Source organism: Micropterus dolomieu, linkage group LG04, assembly GCF_021292245.1.
Source record: "Micropterus dolomieu isolate WLL.071019.BEF.003 ecotype Adirondacks linkage group LG04, ASM2129224v1, whole genome shotgun sequence".
Lineage (NCBI taxonomy): Eukaryota > Metazoa > Chordata > Actinopteri > Centrarchiformes > Centrarchidae > Micropterus > Micropterus dolomieu.
The window spans coordinates 7,406,106-7,427,862 of NC_060153.1; the positions used below are offsets into that span (position 1 = coordinate 7,406,106).

The 21,757-nt window shown below is 44.2% G+C and overlaps 1 protein-coding gene across 1 annotated transcript in view; it reads left to right on the top strand.

Annotated features, from left to right (window-relative positions):
- The first annotated feature begins 203 nt into the window (after window positions 1-203).
- The window catches only part of znf827 (zinc finger protein 827), a 55,231-nt gene continuing 33,677 nt past the window's right edge, over window positions 204-21,757 (top strand). Inside the window, 5 exon segments of the mRNA XM_046046977.1 lie at window positions 204-258; window positions 4,884-6,158; window positions 9,784-9,956; window positions 10,199-10,694; window positions 20,213-20,491. Of these exon segments, the coding sequence (XP_045902933.1) occupies window positions 204-258; window positions 4,884-6,158; window positions 9,784-9,956; window positions 10,199-10,694; window positions 20,213-20,491 (2,278 nt within the window).

Here is a 21,757-nt window from a genome sequence, read left to right on the forward strand (position 1 = left end):
TAGCTTTGATGACACATTTGAGGTTATGAGCAAGTTTTTTTTTTTATTTATTTTTTTTTAACATGAGATGCTAAAAATGGAAGGGAAAAATAAACCAGGGGGTAAAGTGCACTTCATCTGCAATGAGGAATTTCAGAGGTCTGGGGCGCTCAGTCGTCTCATTCTCTTCCAAGAACACTTCTCCTTCCTGTTTCACCTCTGGCATGCCGCCCAAAGTACCCACAAACCACGGAGGCCAAGGCTGAAAATACACAGATGGTAATTTGCACTACATTTCAATACGACTCAACCGCCATTATATATAGCCCTGCTGCCTGAACCCTGATCCTCACTGAGAGTATCGCCTCACCTCAGATTTCAGCTAAAAGATGGGCTCTTTATTTCTTTGTCACAGACTACCAGTTGGACCGGATAACAGAGATAGTTGGAATTGAAATGGAGGAATTGATTCAGAGTTTTCATAATGTAGGAATGCCTAACATTGATTCAAAACACAGGAGGACCAAGACACATAATTAATTGCTGGATGTTTAATGGTTTAGCATAGAAGAAAAGTGTAAGTCAGTTTATCAAGTTACTAAAAGTAGTCCTTGACTACTACTAAACAATTGACTACATACTGTATGAATTTATATGGAAGAATTGCTATTGAGGGTACAGTTTCTCTAATGCACAATTAATTTTAAAAAGTTAATTTAAAGCAGCGGCGTTAACTTCCCAACACAAGGCACAGGCTATTGCACCATACCAGAAGTAAATAAGTTACCTGCTCCATTGTATGACATTTTGCTTCAGTGATCACATGTCTTACTCTTGTTGGTTGTCATGTTTCATTAACTTCCTAATGGAAACAACATGATGGATAAACTTTGGAGCAATTATCATGCTGCTCCTGCAAAAGAACAGCAGCATTTAACAGATTGGTGGCGTATCATTTTATGTCAAGGGAGGAAATATATGTCTGCTAGCACCCACACATCCAGCTGGGTTTATTTAGAGCATCTGTCTTTATTTATTTTTAATATTTGTATTCCTGGTTATGGAGACAGGAGAAAGTGGGAAAGAGGATAGGGAGAGGGAGACATATACAAGAAGGGAAAAAAAAAAAGCATGTGGGTGTGAAAGAGATCAAGCAAGTGGGAGATTATGGAAAAGGGAAGGGAAGCGATCCTGATCCAGTGTGTCCCAATTAATGGAATTACCTTCCTCCTCGGGAGGACTGTTAGTCATTTGCAGAGACGTGAGCCCGCCAGTAGAGCGTCTCTCCCACCATATTGTCCAGCATGCACTAATAAGGCAGCCCTGACCGCCGGGCGTGCTCATTAGCATAGCCCGCGGCCGTGGCAACCCCCGCCAGGGCCCAGCCGGACACTTAATTACCTTCCTACATTCCTTCCTCACTACATCCATACTCACCGCCTTCCTTCCTCTGTCCTCACCCCCTGCTCTACCTCCTTAACCCACCCCCACATACACACACCACCACCATCCCCCCCCCCCTCCCAGTCATAGCAAGGAAGATGTAAGGCTAATCATTTTGATTGTGAAGTCTTTAGTCGTGGTATGTTGTGGCAGTCTCTATCTTAATTTTTTTGGTTTTGCGGTCAGCAATCTTTGCGAGTTTAGTGATTCCCTGACCTGCACTACCTCCCTCTAGCTCGTGCTGCTTCTCTCTTTCCTCTTACTCTCATTGCTATATTAGCTCGTGGGCATGACTCTCATTTTGACATCGGCACAGTATTGATGCACCCCTGTCCAGCCTTAATCGGCTAATGGCCTCCTCTTCTTGCCTGCCCAGCCAAATCCAACCCCTCCCTTAACCATCCTTCTGTCTGTCCCTTCCTTCCTTCGCCTTCCCGTCTCCTCTCCCCCCTACCCTGTTCAGGCCTGGGGTCAGTGAGGCCAATTTTCATGCCTGGATAAGTCACAGCTTTGTGTGTGTCTGTGTGAGAGAGAGGGAATATGTTAGTCAGCAGCCTCACACAAGTCATGTGGTGTGTGACCTCCTGACCTACCTTTACTCCAGCGCCTCTCTCTTCCCTTTACCAGCAACCATTCTGTGTGACAAGGAAATCTGGCTGACTCTCTCCACTAAACTCATATGTATGTGCATACACACACATCTGACCTAGAAAAGCCATAGCCAAAATAATCCTGCCAAGTTCACAAATGGAGATTGTTGACAGCACTGCGTGGTGAAACAGTGAACCTGTAATGTCCAACCGTTTTAGCTGTAGTTACAGGCTGTGAGCTCCCTGTCTCTTATTTTGTGACCGGTTAATACAACACACAGGTTTCCAAACACTGTATATCACAGAGGTGCTACATCAAAATATTTTTAGCTACTCAGTGTACATCTCTGTTCCATCACAAGGCAGTATTTTTTTTTTTTTTTCCAGCCAGTCTCGAAGTCTTCTCTTTATGTAGCCTCGGCTTGCACTGTGACTTGTTATGGCTCTCTCTTTGCCTATAATGTGGTGGCGCTATACATCTCTGTGGCCCAGAGAGAAAATCTCTCACCACTGCACCACTGAATCACCCGTGTGTGAGTGATAACAGATCCAGACTGCTGAGCACCCCGCAGCTGTTTGTCTCAACATGCAAGTCATCCCCGCCATTACACCGCTAAATGGTTCCCTTTCAGTGGCAGACGCTTGCCGCCTCAGCCCGTATCTCCATGCCGCCATCACTTGGGGGGGGGGGGGGGGCATTTACTGTCGCAGAGAGCCAGCCACTGTACCGGAAGACAAATAGTTGAAAGTGTGTCAGAAAAAAATGCACTGGGGGGAAAGGACTTTAGCATTAAATCTCATTCTTTGTTGTGTACATGTACTTTAAACATATGCATGCACATGCATATGTTTGTCTTCATACGCATGGTGGGCATACAACAGCAGTTGCGAGTACAGAGCTCAGATGAGGCCCCCCTAAAGCTTGGGCCGGAGACCACGACCTTGGGAAATGTCACTCCGTCTACGGGGGTGGTTTGCCTGTGACACACAAAGCCATGGTAGTGAAGTGCATCAGTGCACTGTAGCACTCTGCCAATCTAGTGGTGTAGCGTTGCGTTCAGCTGCACCTAACCCTGAGGTTTAAGAGTGAACCTAGGAAGCAAGAGAGTTCAGCCTCAAAGCTGAGACCTTGGGTCAGCAATCTAGCGATTTCCCTCTAACCACATTACAGCCATTAGTGGCTCTTGCTGCTTTTCGCATGTCACATGGAAATGGGTCAAGCCCTGCCCTGCATGACTCACTGGCTCTTTCTCCCTCTCTTTCTTTCCTGTTAACCCTACTTAGGTGGCAAAATGGAAAATTGGGTTCGTAATTATGGCATTTTTATTCACCTTTTATAACTAAAAAAATAAAGTCTTAAGAAATGAGAAGCGTCCTGCATACTGTTTATGCCCGTCAGTCCCTTACATCTTGCATTGTTTGTGTAGGTGTAAGTCTATTAGACATGGGTTTGTAGACAGTTTGGAAAGCCCACCCCCAATATTATAACATAATCTGTTTCGTTGGTTTTTGGCATCTGACATTTTCTACAAAAAAAATGTAAGATTGAAGTGTGTATGTATGAGACAGAGATGAGAAGATATTGAGAAGCTTGCAGGCCCTGTTTGATATCTGTTGCAGCAGGAGAGTAGCGGTCATAGTGGGTTGTGATTGTGGTCACCTTTGTGGACCATGGCGAGCCACGCTGGCCAGATGTCAGCCAACTCTAATGAACCCTACAGGTTGCAGGGCTGGGTTGCCTGGCAACAGTTTTGCCTTTGCCTGTAAACAGAGACCAGACCCACCAGGCCTCTTTCAGGGTCGTGAGGGTGAAGAAGGCTTTGCTGTGTGTGGAGATACTGTATGTGTGTTGGTGTGCGAGACATTTTAAATAATTCTTTCATTTCCTTGTTTTTGCGATTGTACAAGTGCCCATTTTTCTCAGAAATCTCAGCCAGCTCCTTTTTTATCAGATGTTTTGTGAGGTTGTGTACAGTAACCCGAAGGGGGGGAAAGTCTGTTTTGACATTTTGTTTTGCCCAGGCTCTGTGCTTTTGACATATTCTTATGGAGGTTTGTTAATATGTATCAGGAATATTCACTTTTCTTTGTTCGCCCTTGTCTGGCAAGCTGTAATGTTTTGCTTATGAATATTGATACATGAAGTGTATATTAATGACCCTTGGTGACCTTAACCCTATCCTTATTGGCTCCCTGGTGGTATCTGCAGGCTCATGAATATTAATCTAGTTCTGTAACCTCCATTACCCTAATCTTTGCTGTCTAGCCTCCCAGAAGGACCCGTTGTCATGGTAACCCCTTTACTAGACTCTTCCAGACCAAGGGTGGGAAGAAATATGGTTAAAAAAAGGACAGAAAAATCTAAATTACTCAAACATCTTGGATGTGCCTTGTGGAAAGCTGCCATTATATAAGAAAGATGTTGAATTTGTGTTGGAACTCATTTTAGTAGTCTCCTTGCTGAGCACTGAACAAGTGTATTTTTGCACCTTTATGTATTTTAAATGGCAATTTGACTTGGGTTAGGGCAATTAATTGTGATTGTGAATGTTCAAAATTGTAATTCCAGGCTACCACATGGTACAGATCACTAATTGCGCTGCAACATCAGACAAGAAAGGATGTGAAATAATAAAAAGTGAATAGTAAATAATAATTTCCAATGTTAAAAGCTGCCAGAGGCTATGCCCATGCCCTCTACTTAACTCTTAGTAATAAGAAGACTCAGGATTCAGGATACTCAATTGTTTGGCTGAAAGATAATGCCTAGATGAACTGTTCACTAGAGCAACACGGTGATGTCTTTGTCCTAATACTTGATTTGTTTATAATTCCATCGAGGTAAATGATATGTTCTCTCTCCTCTACCAGATGTGGATAGCAACGAGGAAGGAGGGCCTGATGACGGTCCTGTGGAGGAGGAAGGCTGGTTTGGGAATGCTTCTGACACACGCTCAGAGTCGTCGTCCTATGGAGACACGCAGGATGAGTTCCTCCTGCCCAGGGGCTCCTCTCCTGATGAACGGGCTGGAGTCAGCGCTGGGTCCGGGGACCACGATACCTGTGGAGGCGAGAGCTCATTGGGTTGCCCCACACCCGTCCATCGTACCTCTTTGGAACTTCTGGGACTGGATGGAGGTGCATTCTCGGCCCAGGACACACTGTCTTCCGTGGTATCATCACTATATGGTGAGGCAGCATCTCGTGCCCTGGGAAAACCCCTTAGCAGCAACCTACGGCGTCTCCTAGAGGCTGGTTCGCTGAAACTTGACACTGGGGAGCTCTTGGGTCGGTCATCCAGGGGAGGTGCCGAAGGGGAGTCTCCTCCAATAGGTCTAGCCCCATCTTTGACCCTCTCCCCGTCTTCCCACCATGCCCAGCAGTTAAGTGCTCTTGCCCGAAAACTGGCCAATACCAACAACAGCGGCTCAGCCTCACCAGCCTCCTTGGCACCCTCAGTCACCAACATTAAGCAAGAGCCCCTTGACCCCTTTAACTCTGTCACCCCTAGCAATGGCAGTGGCTTTGTATGGGCAAGTGTTGCAGATAAGTGGCCACCAGCCAGCTGCTCCACGCCCTGCGGCTCCAGCCTCTCCCCAGACTCTGCAATCCAGAAGTTAAAAGCTGCAGCAAATGCTGTACTTCAAGACAAGAATGCCGTGGCCTCCTCAACAACAACTTCTTCCTCCTCCTCCACCTCTGCCTCATCTGCAGTGCCCGCCCTCGGAGGGGGTGTTCGAGGAGATGATGTGGTGCGCTTTGATGCCTTCAACTCTCCGTTCAGCCCACAGTCAGCTAGCTCCACCCTCGCTGCACTTTCCAAGAAAGTCAGTGAGCGGAGCCAAGCCTCATCAACGGCCAGTGCTGCTACTGACCACCAAGCCCCAGCCAGTTCCTTTCTCTCACTTGTCTCAATGACGTCCTCCGCTGCCTTGCTCAAAGAGGTGGCAGCCAGGGCAGCAGGAAACCTGTTGGCAGAGAAGAAGGATGGCTGCTCCTTGGCGTCTGCTGGGGTCCTCCAAGAGGACGTGAAGCCCTTGCTTGACAAGAACCAGAAGGCTCCTACACCGTCTACACCCAACCAGAGCCTAGAGTTGCTGTTGCCCTCTACTCCAAAAGGCAGAGTCAAACCCAACAGCCAAGCAGGTAATCTAATGTAATTATTAGTGCTGGGCACGATTAAAATTTATAATTGCATGATTTTCTTGGGATTAATCGCAAGAAAAGGTAGTGTTTTGCTCAATTTTAATTTAAATGTACTGCTGTATACAAAGGGTGGCGCGGTGCAGCAGTGGTTTGCACTGTCGCATCACATCAAGAAGGTCGTGGGTTCAAACCCCGTGTCCGTGTGGGTTCTCTCTGGGTGCTCCCGCTTCCTCCCACCATCCAAAGACATGCAGGCTAGGTTAATTGGTGTCTCCCAAATTGTCCTTGGGTGTGGATGTGAGTGTGAGTGGTTGTTTGTCTATGTGTGGCCCTGCGATGGACTGGCGACCTGTCCAGGGTGTACCCCGCCTTTTGCCCGATGTACCCTGCCTTTCGCCCGATGTCAGCTGGGATTGGCCCCAACCCCCCGCGACCCTGTACGCAGGATAAGCGGTTGACGATGGATGGATGAATTAATTAATGCGTTGACGCGATAACGCGTCAAGTTAAAAGGTGTTTTTTCATTAATGAGAAGTTTAAACATTAAAACACTTCATTGTTGCCTTGTGTTAAACACACAGTCAGGCTACTCAAGCTCAAGCAAGGTTTCTATAAGTAAATCAATTTCATCTTCCTTCACCATGCCTCTTTCTTTTATTTCATATTTACTTGAAAATCCTAAGAAAAATTCCCTTGTCAATATCTCTCTTCTCATTTGCCCTAATGGACAGCTATACATGTGCATTTGTTGACAAGCTCAAGGATTTGGATTTGGTGGGCTGACGGATTATGATCAAAAACTAGCAGCGACTTTGCTAACACAGCCACCAAGCAAGTGCAACAACACAAGACCTTGCAAGCCAGCTAATGTTACTTTCTTGTCTAGCAGCAAGAAGGCCGGCTCTGCGTCTGTCTCGCAGCCTTCTATTTCACTAAGCTCTTGCCAATGATTAAAAGCCAGTCCGAGATTTACTCTTGTCTGGCCTCTCACTCGCTCTTTTTCTCTTCTTCGCTTCCTTTGTCAATGTCCTCGTCGATCTCTTTACCTCTGCCACAATGTCCGCACTGAGAAGACTGAGCTAGAAACTGAATCCCCATAGTTGGTGTGCAGGGTCGGTCTGGAAACAAAATTTGGCGCAGTCAATTTTCACGTGCATCTCCTGCGTCTCAACAGGATTCTACAGTACAGGAACACCCAAAGCCAACAAGCACAGTAATTAGAAATAAATTCACCTGTATCTCAACACAGGATTTATAGTGCAGGTACGCTCAATTAAAGCCAACAGCACATTAACAAAATACGCCGCTCTCAACTACAAATAAGAGATACGCTTAAGCCTTGTATTAACAACAACAAAGACTTAAAAACAATTGACAGCAAGCTATAATGTCACATATAGCAAAAACAAGAAGGACTATATAACTCTGTACTGTAACACTTCTTGCACCTACCTTTATCATAAGTAGCCTATTGAGAATTTTGGGACACTGTAACCCCCAATCAGATGGGCTGTTCCAACATCAAGTGGGCCGTTGCTTGCAGCTCAAGTTTCTTTTCCTACAATTTTTCCCCCCACATTGCTGGTGGGCTGGCCCATCTGGCTTTTGCCAGAATTGCCATATTGCCAGTCTGAGACTGTTGGTGTGTGCCATAAAGCGTTATGCACTTCTCATGGGAGATCGCTCGATCCCATCCACCCAAGTTACATGGTGCAAGAACAGGCGTTTGGGGTGCAGATTGGGAATGAAAGTGCCATTCATCAAAAAGATTTTGAAACTGTAATTTTAAATAGTAAATAATGTTGCTTTAAGTCCTGAAATTCAAATTAGTAATGCTAGTACTGATAAAGTAAAAGTAATACTGCAATGGAAGCGTGACTCTAAGAAGATAAAATGTCTTTGCTGTCATTGTGTGGGAGAGTAGCAGATTTTCTTGTCACCAGTGTCATCAGAAAAAGCACAATTCTGAACTTCCATGACCTGTTTTCTCTAGTTTTGTAATGGTTTTGTTCTCACCTCACTGGCGCTGAAGTAGCGAGTAGTGTAGCCTCAGCTTAACTGTCAGCCGAGCAGAGCGCATAGCCGAGAGAAAACAGCCCTGGCTGGCCTTCTAGTCTGGGAAATGGTCTGTGGGCTCGACGGGGGGTTCCGACTGAGACCTCACTGCCTTCCCAGACCAGCTCGTTTGTGCTCGGATGTGCGTGCTGCCAAAAGGGGGCCGTCAGTGTGTGCTCTGCACAGTGGGGAGCCCTGGAGTCCATATCCATCTCGGCAGCCTCCTCCTGGCTTCAACCCCCACTAACCAGAGCCCTTTGCTCTGATCAGCACAGCAGACTTAAGGCCAAACACATCATACTTTCCACTGACTCGATACAGATGCGTGCACACATACTCTCTCTTTCTCTCTCCCTCTTATGCTCTCTCTCTCAGTTACTCACAAATGGCCGTGCAGTATATTCTGTAAGCATGTACTCAGATGTAGACACATAACCCAAACAAGGGTGCACACAAAGATCTCACTCTTGGACAGGGAGAGGGAAAGCTTCAAAGTGCAGGCTCTTACTAAGTAGCCTTTAGGGAGAACAGAATGTTTTCAGGGAGATGGATGGGCACTTTTGAGGGATTGTGTCGCAACCCCGCCAAATCTAAAATGGCTGGATCAAATTGACTTCAGACGGATGAGGCAGTCGATGTAATATTCTGTGATCTGCATGCTAAAAAGGGGGTCTGCTCTAACCCGCGAGCCGTCAAGGTCGAGCAGCGCTGTAAAAAATGCAGGTAGTTGTTTGGTCGCCAGACTGAAAAATGTGACCTTGATTATTGACTGTCGTGTCTTGTTTTATTGTCGTCCCTTGCCAGTACCACTATAAAACTGTATTGCACTGATATGTTCTGCAGTTTGAATATATAATGAAAGCTTACTCCCTTTCTCTAAAACATGGTTGTGATTACATAGGGAACACACATGTTGGGCACTAAGATGAAGGTACTAAACTCTCACACACACACACACACACACACACACCCTCTCCTCCTTATTTATTTCCGCTTCACTCAGCTCAACTCAGAATAAGCAGAAGTCATTTTTTTGCATTGTGATCTTTGCTGTGCTTGGAGAGGTTGGGCCGCAGATGGCGGTTTATTGTTGCAAATAGGCAGTCTCGAGGTTTTACACCTCAGGTCAATGAATGGCTGAGCACAGTAATTTCACCAAACACTGATTACCAGATGTTTTTCAAGGAACGGCCCTGGAATACTTATGAAGCCATCCTGACAGGCCCTTGTAGAATTTGTAATGCAATCATGCCTCTTTCTAATAAGACCAATTAAACAGTAATGAATGCCGGATATGAAGCCAACAACAATAATCGAGATACTAAAACATGCTTGAGTTTTTACTTCCATTGTTCCATTGCTTCCAGCTGGCATTTCCCTTCATAGTTTTCACCATTAGGTGTGGAGTAGTCTCTTTTAGATCTGTGAAAACAGTAGTTTGTATTTGGAAGGGCATTAAAAAAAAACATATCAGCAACATACTTCCACACACCAAGAAACTGATGACTGGCTTTTTAAAAACTCTGAATGTTCTTTGTAAATGGTAACACTGTCTTTTGGTGTCCTCAAGGCTCTCCTGAGGATGGCGGCAAACCATTCCAGTGTCCTGTGTGTGGACTGGTCATCAAACGCAAGAGCTACTGGAAGAGACACATGGTCATCCACACAGGCTTGAAAAGCCACCAGTGTCCCTTGTGTCCCTTCCGCTGTGCTCGCAAAGACAATCTTAAGTCCCACATGAAGGTGAGATGACAAGGATCTTCATCTTGTGACCCTGCTCCCTTCATCGCCCTCACCAACATCATCTTTAATTAGTGTATATTATAGCTGTTTGAATATAATTGTTAACATTAAAGGATTTGCATGCTTTAGTTAAATTTGTAGTATATCTTCTACACGGCATAGTTACTGCATGTTTTTTGATGCATTTAACTTAAATGAAGCAAAGAACCTGTAGTCATTTGAAACCTGTCCTCCTTTTCCAGGTACATCAGCACCAGGACCGGGGTGAGACGTTTCAGTGCGAACTTTGCCCCTTCACCTCCTCCCGTCACTTCAGCCTGAAGCTTCACATGCGCTGCCACCAGCACTTCCCTCGCACAGACATGAAGGTGAAAGAGGAGCTCACGACAGACACGGAGGGCGAGGGTTCCCTGATGGGTGACAGCGGCTCCGCAGACCTGAGAGGGACGGAGGTGTCCCCGCTGCACTCAGAAACTCGGCAGCAGACGTCCCCTCCGGTCGATGCTTCCTCCAATCACGTCCACATCAAGGAGGAGCCGCAGGAGAGAGATTTGTCTGTGCTTTCCCCCTTCAGCATGTGCAGGGACCGTCCCATCAGCAGTGCTAACTCCCTGGATCTACCTGGAGTCGGGGTAGGAATCGGGGTCAGATCCAGTCCTAGTGGTTCAACCACAGCCTCCCTATTCAGCCCCGACATCAGTACCAAGACAGCCACTGACCTGCTTATGAAGCTTTCAGGTTAGTATCGTTTTTCTTATACAATGAAAATGTAATTCACTCTAGGGCTGCAACCAACGATTATTTTCATTATCAGTTAATCTTCGTCAGCAAACAGCAAAGAAGTGCCCATCACAAGTTTGCAGAGCCCATGACGACGTCTGAAAATGTTTCGTTTTGTTTGACCAGCTTTCATGAATTCAAGATATTCAGTTTGGTATCAAAGAAGACCAGTAAATATTAACATTCACAAATTTCCTTCTAGAATAAAGTTTTATCTTGTGTTATTTCACAGTCAGTATTTTTTTCCATGCTGTAAAAATTGCTTAAATGATTAATTGATTATTGAAATATTTTAGAGCTATACAGATGAATCAATGAATGGATTAGTTGACAACTATTAAATTAATCACCAACTATTTTGATAATCGATTAATCGTTCTCCTCTATGACATTCTGAATATCTTTGGGTTGTGGACAAAACAAAACTTTTGAGGATGTCAAAACTTTTGAGGATGTCAACACTAATTTTTCTAATATTTTATAGACCAAACAACTAATCAATTAATCAAGACAATAATCTACAGATTAGTCAACAATGAAAATAATGGTTAATTGCAGCCCTGAAATAGTTCGCAGTTTCTTTTCTGTCGACCGCCTGATTGACTACGTGATTCGGCTCTCTTTGCTAACTTGGGAGCCTTTGTATTATGTCACCTGTAAGAGCTTCAGGGCTGCGATTTCCCGAATAAATAGCCAAAACGTCAAATTTTCCCATAGCTGCTGTTATAATAATAATAATAATAATAATAATAATAATAATAATAATAAAAAAAACAGACCTTATTTGTCAGATGCTGGATCAGAAAAATATTGGACCTCAAATTCGAAAGGTTTGCTGTGACACAGATTAATTTAAACACCGTACATTGACCCTTTCCCTGAACGAGAGAATCAGTATTTTTACTGAAGTACTTGACTTCAAATTTCAGATGGTTCTGGCATGGATTTATGTTATCACTGGAGTAATATACAGTAAGATAATCACTAGCAAATATATTTTTGCACTACTGTGGTGCAAAGAAAATAAGTGAAACGATAAGTCTGTAAGAATAGTCTGTAACGTTAGTTTAAAGCCATTTTCTCACTCATATGTGGCCGTTACAGTAAACAGAAAAGTAAACACGGTGCCCGTGTTGATAATCCTAATATATCATGCTGTTGCACAGCAATTGTGCTGCTGTTATAAGCCATTTCCAGTTTGCAGAGCTTACAGAGCACCATGTTGTTGGGTCTCTGTCTAAAATACTCCCAAACTTTAGATGGTCGTAGGGGAGGTGTTTTAGCTGCAGCTTGTTATCTTGTAACGTAACGTTACGTTACCATGACAGCAGCGGGGCAGAAATTACTTTTAACATGAAGGCAATGAAGAAATACTACGTGTCCTAGTGCTGATAATGTGCCGTGCTTGTGTGGCGACAGAAAGTAAACACGATTTGTGGTGCTGCCGTCTAGACAAAGTGCTGCGGGATACTTTTGTTTCGTATGTGCAGCTTCACGTATTTGTGGACAGCAGCTGTGCTGCAGTGAAGCTGTTTCCACTTCACAGACCTCACGGAGCAGCACGTTGCTGAGTGTCTGTCTGAAATACTCCAAACTTTAGACGGTCGAAGGTGCGGTCTTGTAGCTGGAGCTTATCCGGGATAATCCCACACCGGGTGCAGCGACAAGTCGACGTATTTACGTAATCGATTACGTCGACGAATCGCCCCAGACCTAGCGCCAACCACGTTATGCAAATTAAAGTATTTTCGCAATTGATTACCTTGATGAATCGCCCAAGCCCTAAAGAGCCCATAGACAAACCCAGTGTAAAGTTTAGCTTTCCTTATTGTCTATAATAAGCACAAAGTTAAAAGTTACTACTGTCCATATGCAAGACAGATTCCATCAAGAAATATGGTTTTAAGGAAATACATGGAAAAACAGCTTGCACAGACACACTACCAGCTTGACTCCTATAATCCATAATTGTTCTGTTTATTGTACTGTTTTCTCAGCTTGACTTTATAACTCCAGTCACTGCAGTTCCACTTTTATCAAAAGTATTTCACGTCTTCCAGACTTGAACGTGAAGACATCCATTCTGATCTCCAGCTAGATGTGTTGTCTCCCCTTTGCCTTAAGCTTTGTTTTGATTCCTCACTGTCACCAGAAATAACATTCGTAAGAAGTGTAAACAGTTTTATGTTTATCGTTTCAGGTCAAGGCCGCAGTATGTCTCTCTGAGCTGTTTTTAAAGGAATTTAAAACAATAGGAGCCTAAAATGTCTGGGAGATAGTTCAACCTTTAGTGAATAGACAGTTTTCGCTTTTGACAGTGGCAAATACATTTATGTGTTTAGACGTTGGATGGACAACAACATGGGGGGGGGGGGGGGAATTAAGTTTACACAATATGTGTCAAATCCGCTGCTTGGGTCGCACAGGTATATTCAGACACACATGTTTGAGCTGTGGTTTTTCAGACTATTATTGTGCATATTGAGGATATCAGGCATGCCTTCACTTGTACACGGGGTTATTCACAACCTTGGTTTCTGTGTCTTTCCCATGAGTATGGTAGGAAAGTAGGCCATGGCCTTTTCACAAGTACTGCATGCCTTTTAAACTGGTTAGGACAACACCCAAAGAATTCAAAACTTGCCCTCAGGACACTGATTTGAGGAAGACAAAATACTGTATATTTGACTGAATAGATTTGGGTTATTGTCTTTGTGCCTAGTAGTAGCCTTTAAAACAATATTTTATATATAGTAAATAGATGAGTTTCTTAATACACAGCTGTTTAACAAGCAGTGAAACTTTGAACAGACACAGTAAAGTTGACTTTTTATTTGTGTAAGTTTGATCAAGTGCACTCAGCACTCTGATTATCCACTGCTTGCAGTAACTAGTGGCACCTACATAACAAAAGATGTATTTGATTGGAGTTTAAGCACACCATTGTCTTGCTAGTACACACATTGTATGTGTACTGTATATTGCTATTGAAAACCATATTAGACAGTGACAGATACAAAGGCTTGAAATATGCCAATAATATCCCACAAAAACCTGCGGCGCTGATGCATAAACACAGGAAAGATGTCACCTCTGAGATCTGATTTTGCAAATCTACATTCAAAAGAGGACACATCTCAATGATCGAGGCTCAATCCATGTACAAATGGTGGTTACTGTTAAGCTCGGCACATCTAACTGATTTATTAGCCCCTACCTTCTGTGGTGCCACCTCTGTGTACGATGAAGGTGTGTTGGAATAAGCAAAAGAGAGAAGACATTCTCAGCATAATAACAGAACATTCTCCATCTATTTACTCCTTCGTGGTATGCTTGGAATCTGATATTGACTGTTTTTTCTGACTTTTTGTTTTTTTGAAATAAACTGCAGTGACTTCATACCTTAAAACATTGCTATGCTAAATGGCCAACAGGGATGATTTTTATTTTTATTTATTTTTTGGTATTCAATCAAATAAAGTGCACCTCATACAGGAACAGTGCATCATTGTGTGTACCATCATGGTGGTAGCAGCAGAGTAGAACATGGACATAAAAAGCAACTGAAGTACCACTGTGCATGACCTAAATCAGAGCAGTATGTACAATATGTTCATATCTAATCTTGAAGATGAGTAATGCTTTTTTTTTTAATACTCAAATGATGATACATTCTTCTACCATTTTAGAGATTATTTATCCATCCAAGGATGAATACTGTATGATAGCATGTTTATTTATTTTTTTGCTTCTTTTGCACACAGTTAAAATGACACTTTCCCAGTAGAACATCTTCAGTCCTCTGCTGTCACTGATTGGCCACTGATTAGCTCCACTAAAGCAGTTGGGGACTAAATGATTTGCTCAAGGGCACCTATAGCTAAATCTATAAAAATCTATATCCTCCTAGGCATCTTTCTCCCACTAACAATTCTCTGTCTGTGTGGCGGTATTATTATGACTGACAAAATGGTAACAAATCTTATTCTAAAGCTGTTGATGAGATCAACTGAAAATGACAAGTGGAAGACAGTTTGGAGCCTGCATTAAATAGAGCTACCGTACTTTGGTGAAAGGCCTTTAAAAAGGGAACAGTTTACTAGTCTTGCACTTTTGTTGTACTTGGTTGTCTGCACCTCAACACCTTTGACTTGTAGTAGTGGAAGCAGCAATATTTCTTATTCATGAAACAGTTTGAGACTTAAAATGTATCATGTAACTCAGTATTTTTTTGCCATAGGTATAGTTGCATGTAACTTGGAATGTTCTTTGAAACATAGTGATACAGCATTATTTCAACAAACTAAACAAACTTAACAAACATGCTGCTCTAAGGTATACTAGGTGCAGACCGTGTTTAGATGCATTTCACCATGTTGCAAAATATATTAAAAAAAAAAGGATGAGCTTGGAGACGATGGCAAGATTGATGGAAAAAGGTTGACCGAGGTTCAGCGTCGGGGTCGAGGCTACGGCTGCCACTCTTCCACTTAATGCTGTGTAATTAGATTGAGATCTTGAGCAAGGATGGGAGGAAAAAACCCTGGGAACATTAGATTAATTAAAAATTTATGCATAATTCATAATTAAAAAGGAATCCATAATTTGAAATGATTAGCGCCCTCAGCGCCATCCTGTGACCCCGCCAGGATGCACAGGGACTGGGCCGGCTTAGTTAACTCCCCCTCGATCTCGCATGCCCCGGCTCCACATGGGTGCCCCCTGGGTGCCAGTTGCACTTAACTCTCAGACTGCACAATCAAGCCCCGGCAACTCCCAGAGGAGCCAAGATGGCTCCTCGCAATGTCAGTCCAGTGTCAAGTGGCGGACATCTTAGTCAGGGCATCATTCAAGGAGAATGAGGAAGGATATAAAAAGACAGGACGAGAGGAGGTTGAACTTGAATGCGTGATGATGGGTTTTAATGAATACTGCTTCTTTGATCATGAAGTTCTCCCTTTGTTGGGGGGCGGAGTTAAATATAAAGGGTTATGAAACTGAGAAGAACTGGGCTCAGATCTTTCTGAGCCTTACCCATGCCACGGAGCACCCGGGGAGGGAGAGGTAAGGAAGTTCCTCCTGGGACCTCTAGACTCCATTTCTTTTGACCTCCCTGCCAACCCAGATTGAATGTGTACACGAGCAACTCATCCCTCCTGCTTTCACACTGCTGTCTCAATCCCACAAGGCCTGGGAGTTGGGGAGGGGAGGGGAGTGGGGGGGGGGGGGAAGACAGCTAAAGTGACAGCAAGTGAGGGAGAAAGAGGGAGTTGCATCGAGTTCCCCAGGCATAAAAAGCCAGTGAACTCTTCCTGACCTCTGACATAATAAGCATATCATTTTTGGGGCTGCCCTGCTTTCCATTGAGTGTTATACTGATACCCTTTGATTTTTATCCTTGCACGCTGACACAACCGTTAGCTATCCAGTGTGATCCACATTTTGATTCAGAGATGAAAGCCACAGAGGCACTTTGAAATGCACAGCCCCTACTCTGTGCCCAGTGGACCCAGAGTTAATAATGACGGTGGGCACTGCACACCCTCCAAACACCCCCCACCCCCCCTGCTGCGGTGACACAGGCACAACGAGGTTGACCCTGGCTGGGTGTGAATAATTGGCATGCAGGGGGTTGTGGGAGGTGTTGCATCTGTCATGATGCTTCTGTAGTTGTCTTATTTATCTTTTCCTGGGAGAGTATCAGGCATGCGATGCCGTGCTTCAACGAAGTGACAGCATTTTAACATTGTAGTTGAAAATAGTACTTTAGATAGATTTTTAAAGAACTTGGATTTTTCCCGCCTGTATTATCATGTCAATATCCTAGTTTCAGGCATTATTTTTCTGTTAGTGTATTTTAAATCACTATAGGTGCGCCTATTTTATGTTCATGTGTAGAAATACTTGGGCTTTGTTGCGCCATCTCTTAGTTGATACAGAATATTTTGAAATGTCTTGTCTTTAGTTTTGTTAACATCTTGATTTAATCTGCATGTCCCATGCTTTCCAGCTCTGCATGAGCAGACACAGACAGGCCTTTTGTGTGTGACCTCTGGTCCATACATCCCCACTGCAGCCATCAGTATCACTGTCCGGTGTCTAGCACACTGTCAGCTATTGTTGGGTTCTCAACCTGCCCCACGTAGCCCTGTGCTTTTTTTTTTTTTCTCCGAGAGAAAACAGCAGCCAATTGTCAGAGGGGGAGCAGGCCGGCGTGACAGAGGTGGAAAGCTAATGAAGTTATTTGACGGCAGCCCTGGCCACGGAGCGAGAGGTGAGGCGGAGTGGACAAGCGCCTGGCAGCGAGACGGATGAGGCGAGAGAGAGAAGCGTGGCGAGGGGGAGAGTAACAGGGAAAGGGAACGGCGATGGAACTAGCATTGGTGGCAGGTGTCAGAGGGGTGTGATAACATGGAGACAAACTGATAGCATCATCAACCCGGAGCTAGAACCAGCTTAACGGTATCATGCACAGGGAGCTGACATTGGCCTGGGTACGTACTCACACAGGCAGGAAGCTCACGGAAGAAGTGCCCAGTCACCCAGAGATGCCCATCTCCTTCCTCAAATCTGTGTTCACTTCACAAGATGATGTGCCAGCGACTGGATGCTGTTGTGATTGTGAAATTTTGACAGACAAAAAGGGGAAAGTGTAAGCTTTTTCTTATAGGCTGATTTGTTCCTGTTTGTAATGTGCTCTGGCTATTTTTTTGTCATTGAGCCATCAGCTTAGAGGAATAAAAAAAACTTGCCCATTGGATTAGGCTACTAAATAATTCATTGGGCTCTGTAACATAGATTCTTAGTGGAAATGCACTCTATTTATAGCGACAATCCAAAAGGTCACTGGAGTGGTGTGACTTGGTGTGAGTGCATGTCCTGGGGTTGTTTTTGTTCTGGTAAGGCCGTGGAGGAGAAGAATTTCAGAATCTACGTTTGTGTTGAGTCTGTATTTGTCGGAGGCGTGTGTGCAGCCCCGGCATTTTGTTATGGTTTGAGTGCAACATGATTATAACGCGCATGTTGCATGTGACAACACAAACTCCTATAGATATAGATAAGTGTACGTCTGTGTGGGTAAAGGGGATAGTGTAATTGTAAGTGTGTTTGTAAGGCGGTGACCAAGTGTGCTGTCCCTGTCTGATCCGACATGGCCCAACACGCTTCTAATTAGAGGACGTCCTTCCAGGTGCTGACCAGGTTATACTTAGCCTGCCCGCTGACATCTGACAGTGTGACATTTCCAGCTGGTGGCGTGTGCGACCCTGCGCCACTGCCCCTGAACTTGAAGGTCACTGTCCGCCCTCCTCCCCCACCACTCAACCTCTTCCTTCTGCCCCTCTTGAACTGTAGCCCCGGCCGGCCATGGTGTGGCACTGTGGCATCACATGGGTGGTCAAAACACCAGCACCTGTCCCCTTTTCCTGCCCCGTATCCTGTCCCTGAGCCCTCTATCCCTCCGGCATAGATCATCATTAATCAGAGGGGCTAGAGCCGGCACAGATTGATGATGCGGGCAGGGGGCGGCAGGCCCGTGGCGGTTAGAGATGTTAGGTGAGACGGTAGGGTGAGGAGCAGAGCAGATCGCCGCTGGGGCCAGAGGAGACTGGACAGCAGTCTGCCCAAGAGTGATAGCCTCTCTTATATCCATGCCGCGTGTGTGTGTGTGTGTGTGTGAGACATAGTGGTGTGCAGATTGTTTGAAAGCTGTTGATGGGTCAAGGGTTGGGAAGATGATAAGATCAACATCAAGATGATAAGATGTGTTTGTTGGTACCCTACTCAGCCACAGTCAAACATCATTGGAAAACATTTTGCTATTTGTAAAATCCATGACAATTCCTTTTACAATGGCGTCATATTACAAACTTATTTCTGATGTGAGGGGACATAACAAAGACAATTAGAAAAATATAGAAAGCAACCTCTGTTGCTCATTTGGTTATCATCAGCATATATGATGGCCTGCCGTTTAAACTTCGCTATAGCAACAAGGCTCTGCTTCTTGACTCTCAATCACAACACCACAGTTGCAGATACCGTTGCATCCATACTGGCTAATTGATCTTTACTTGTGGTAAACAAAAACACTTCAACATTGCAGAAAACATGAGGTTCCACACACACATCTTACAGGCTTTTTACTTGCTCTAATAAACTATGCTTTGTCACTTCCTTATATATACTTCCATATATATGTTGCGCCAAACACAGTAAAAGGCTCTAAGAGTTTTATTTGCATTCATGTAACTGTTACACATATCCAGATCTGTACAGCCAGTCCACTTAATGAAGTACTTGATAGTAATTGGTTCTGGAAAATGGCATGGTTCACCCGTAGTAAATCAGGTTCCAATAGTGGACAATAGTATCCTTTAACCTTCCTCATGGTTCCCATAGTTGCACTGAAAAAAACGAAGATATCAAGTAACGTTGCTCAGACAACTACAATGTATTTAAAACACATTTCTACAACTTCCCTCAGTGTTTTATAGCCATTTTAAATGTCAACAATGTTGTAAGCCATAGCCTGTGTAAACCTTATTTAAGTACAGAGTGTAGCGGAACGTGCTGAGAGACACAAAGAGAGGCGCTTGCCCCGCTGTTCTTTTCTTGGCGGCTATCGGAAGTTGCTCCATGTCTAATTATTAATTATTCATCTTAGGCGGATTAGATGTGGCCCAGTTTCTCTTGAAGATGACTTTAGAGCAGAGGGATCCATGTGGCAGTTCATTCAACAACCTAGGCTACACACTGCAGAGATAGCAGATAAGACTTCAGCTGATTGCTATCGTGCTCTGCAGAAGTACAGGAATTATTTCATGTCCTTAACGTCTGAAAAGGATTGAGACGATGTCCGGGGCCGAGGAGGGATGACGAAACCAGACTTAGAATAGAGCTGAGCATAAAGTGTATAGCCATTAATGGGATGTGGAGGGGGAGGGTTCAGTGTGAAGGAGAAAAGAGGAGGGAAATTAATTGGGAATTTATTGTGGATGCCCTAAAGACCAAGAGAGAAGGACAGTCATGAGGTTGCACCCTTTGTGTTGGCCCACAGCACGCCAACAGTGGTGTCTGTTGCAGTGACAGGACTGTGAAAATTCACTGTTGACCACTTTGTTGTTCCATTTTTCACTCATAAGAAAAATTCATGTTCAGGGAATGCTGAGATTACATCCTTTTTGCATATTACACAAAAGTTCAGGTGTCACTGTTTTGTTTTTTCCTTGACCCTTGTTTTGACATTACAGTACATTTAAGACTGATACTCATTACAAGCGGAAGGATGTGTGGTAGAGATCTTTTTGCCACTCACTATGGCCTCTTGTTATTGCTGGGTGAAACTTAACATACACCTTTCAAAATACCCAGCAGACCTCACGTTTGGTCACAACCAGTATTTTTGTCATGGTTTATCCTGCTCTCCTTAAATTCTTTTTCTAAAATCCTTCGACTTCTTTTCTTTCTGGCTGCAGCGGCCAACCAGAGGGAGACACTCAAGTCTCCATTCCACCTGAAGGAAGAGCCCAAAGCGGAGGAAGCCTTGAGCCCTAGACCCTCCTCCCAGTCCCAGAGCCAGGTCCAGCCAAGTTTCCCTGCGACTTTCTGCCAGGACGGGCCAGCGGGAGCTGCAGCAGCCGCAGAGCGTCCGGGGCCATTGAAACCGAGGGAAGGAAGCCCCATGTCTAAGAACAGCTTGCTGAGCCAGGATATCAACGTTAAGGTGGCCTCTGAGCTGCTGATTAAGCTTTCAGGTATGGTGTGTACGTACTGTATGTATGAAGGCATGTTTGTGCTAAGGGGGAAATTCAAAACGGCTTTGTTCTCAAATTGACCTATGCAACAGTCCACACAACTCATCTCAGCAGAACAGTACAACTTTGGTCTTGAAATTGGATGCATATAAGTTTGTGTTAAACAATCCATTCGAACACACTTGAATACATAAAAAAAAATCTATTTCTAGGACAGAACAGGCCATGCACTTGTGTTATTGATATCTGTGGTGCTGGCTGGCTGTTTGAGTTTCAGATCAGCCAATAGCAGCTCAGGAGGAGGTTAGCTGTGGGCCAACGGTTATGACAGTCAAGGGTTCTGTTGTTTTCTACCATGGCACACCTAACCAAGCTGAAATTGGGGGCTTCTCAAAGGTGACCAAAGTGTACCTGTGGTGAAATAGTCTGTTTCTCTGAGCCCTCTGCCCCAGATGGTGGCTGCTAAGCCTTTGTATCCTCAGTGATGATATTCAGGTAACTTATCTTGACCCTTCATTTTCTTTCAACAGTACCCCTTCATGCATCTGTGGTTTATAATTCTTCTTGTGAACAAGAAGCACTGCATCTGATCTGCTTTGTTTTGTGCAGTCTTCTTTTCTGATGTCCCTCTTCAAAACAATGCCATCAAATGTCAGAAGATCTGTCTACTCGCTCTATTGAACTTGTTCCATTTGACACGCACCATGTTTCAACCTGTATGGACCACTCTGACATCATCCAGTGCAGCATAATTTAGCCTTTGCAGCTTCTGGTTTGAGCTCAGCAGGAATTTTGGTAACAAATCCTAAGGCAGGTACTCGAACCTAGTTATTTATTTTGTAGCGCACTGTGGGTGCTACTGTACTGCTTTCAGTTACTATACACTTTGCGTCACTCCTAAATACAGTTTAAAGCCGCTGCTTAATTTAGCCTACATCCAAAATCGCATCTGAATGCCAGGTCCAGTTCAAGTGTGTTATGGACAGGTGTTTGTCCACTGTGGGCTGCTGGAGTGCATCTCTCAGGCAGTCAAGAATGAAATTTGCTGAAGTATGTATCCAACAGAGCTGGCTTACTTAGATATATGATAAACAGAAAAATGTTTTCTTGATTTAACAATAAATTTCAAGACATGTATACTGCACGCATTTTTCTGAGTTGGCTTTTTTTTATTTTATTTTTTTTATTTTAGGTAATGTAAAACCTAGCAGGCCTCATAAACTACCATTCATTTAGAAAAAAATACATACTGGTTTCAACATTTGG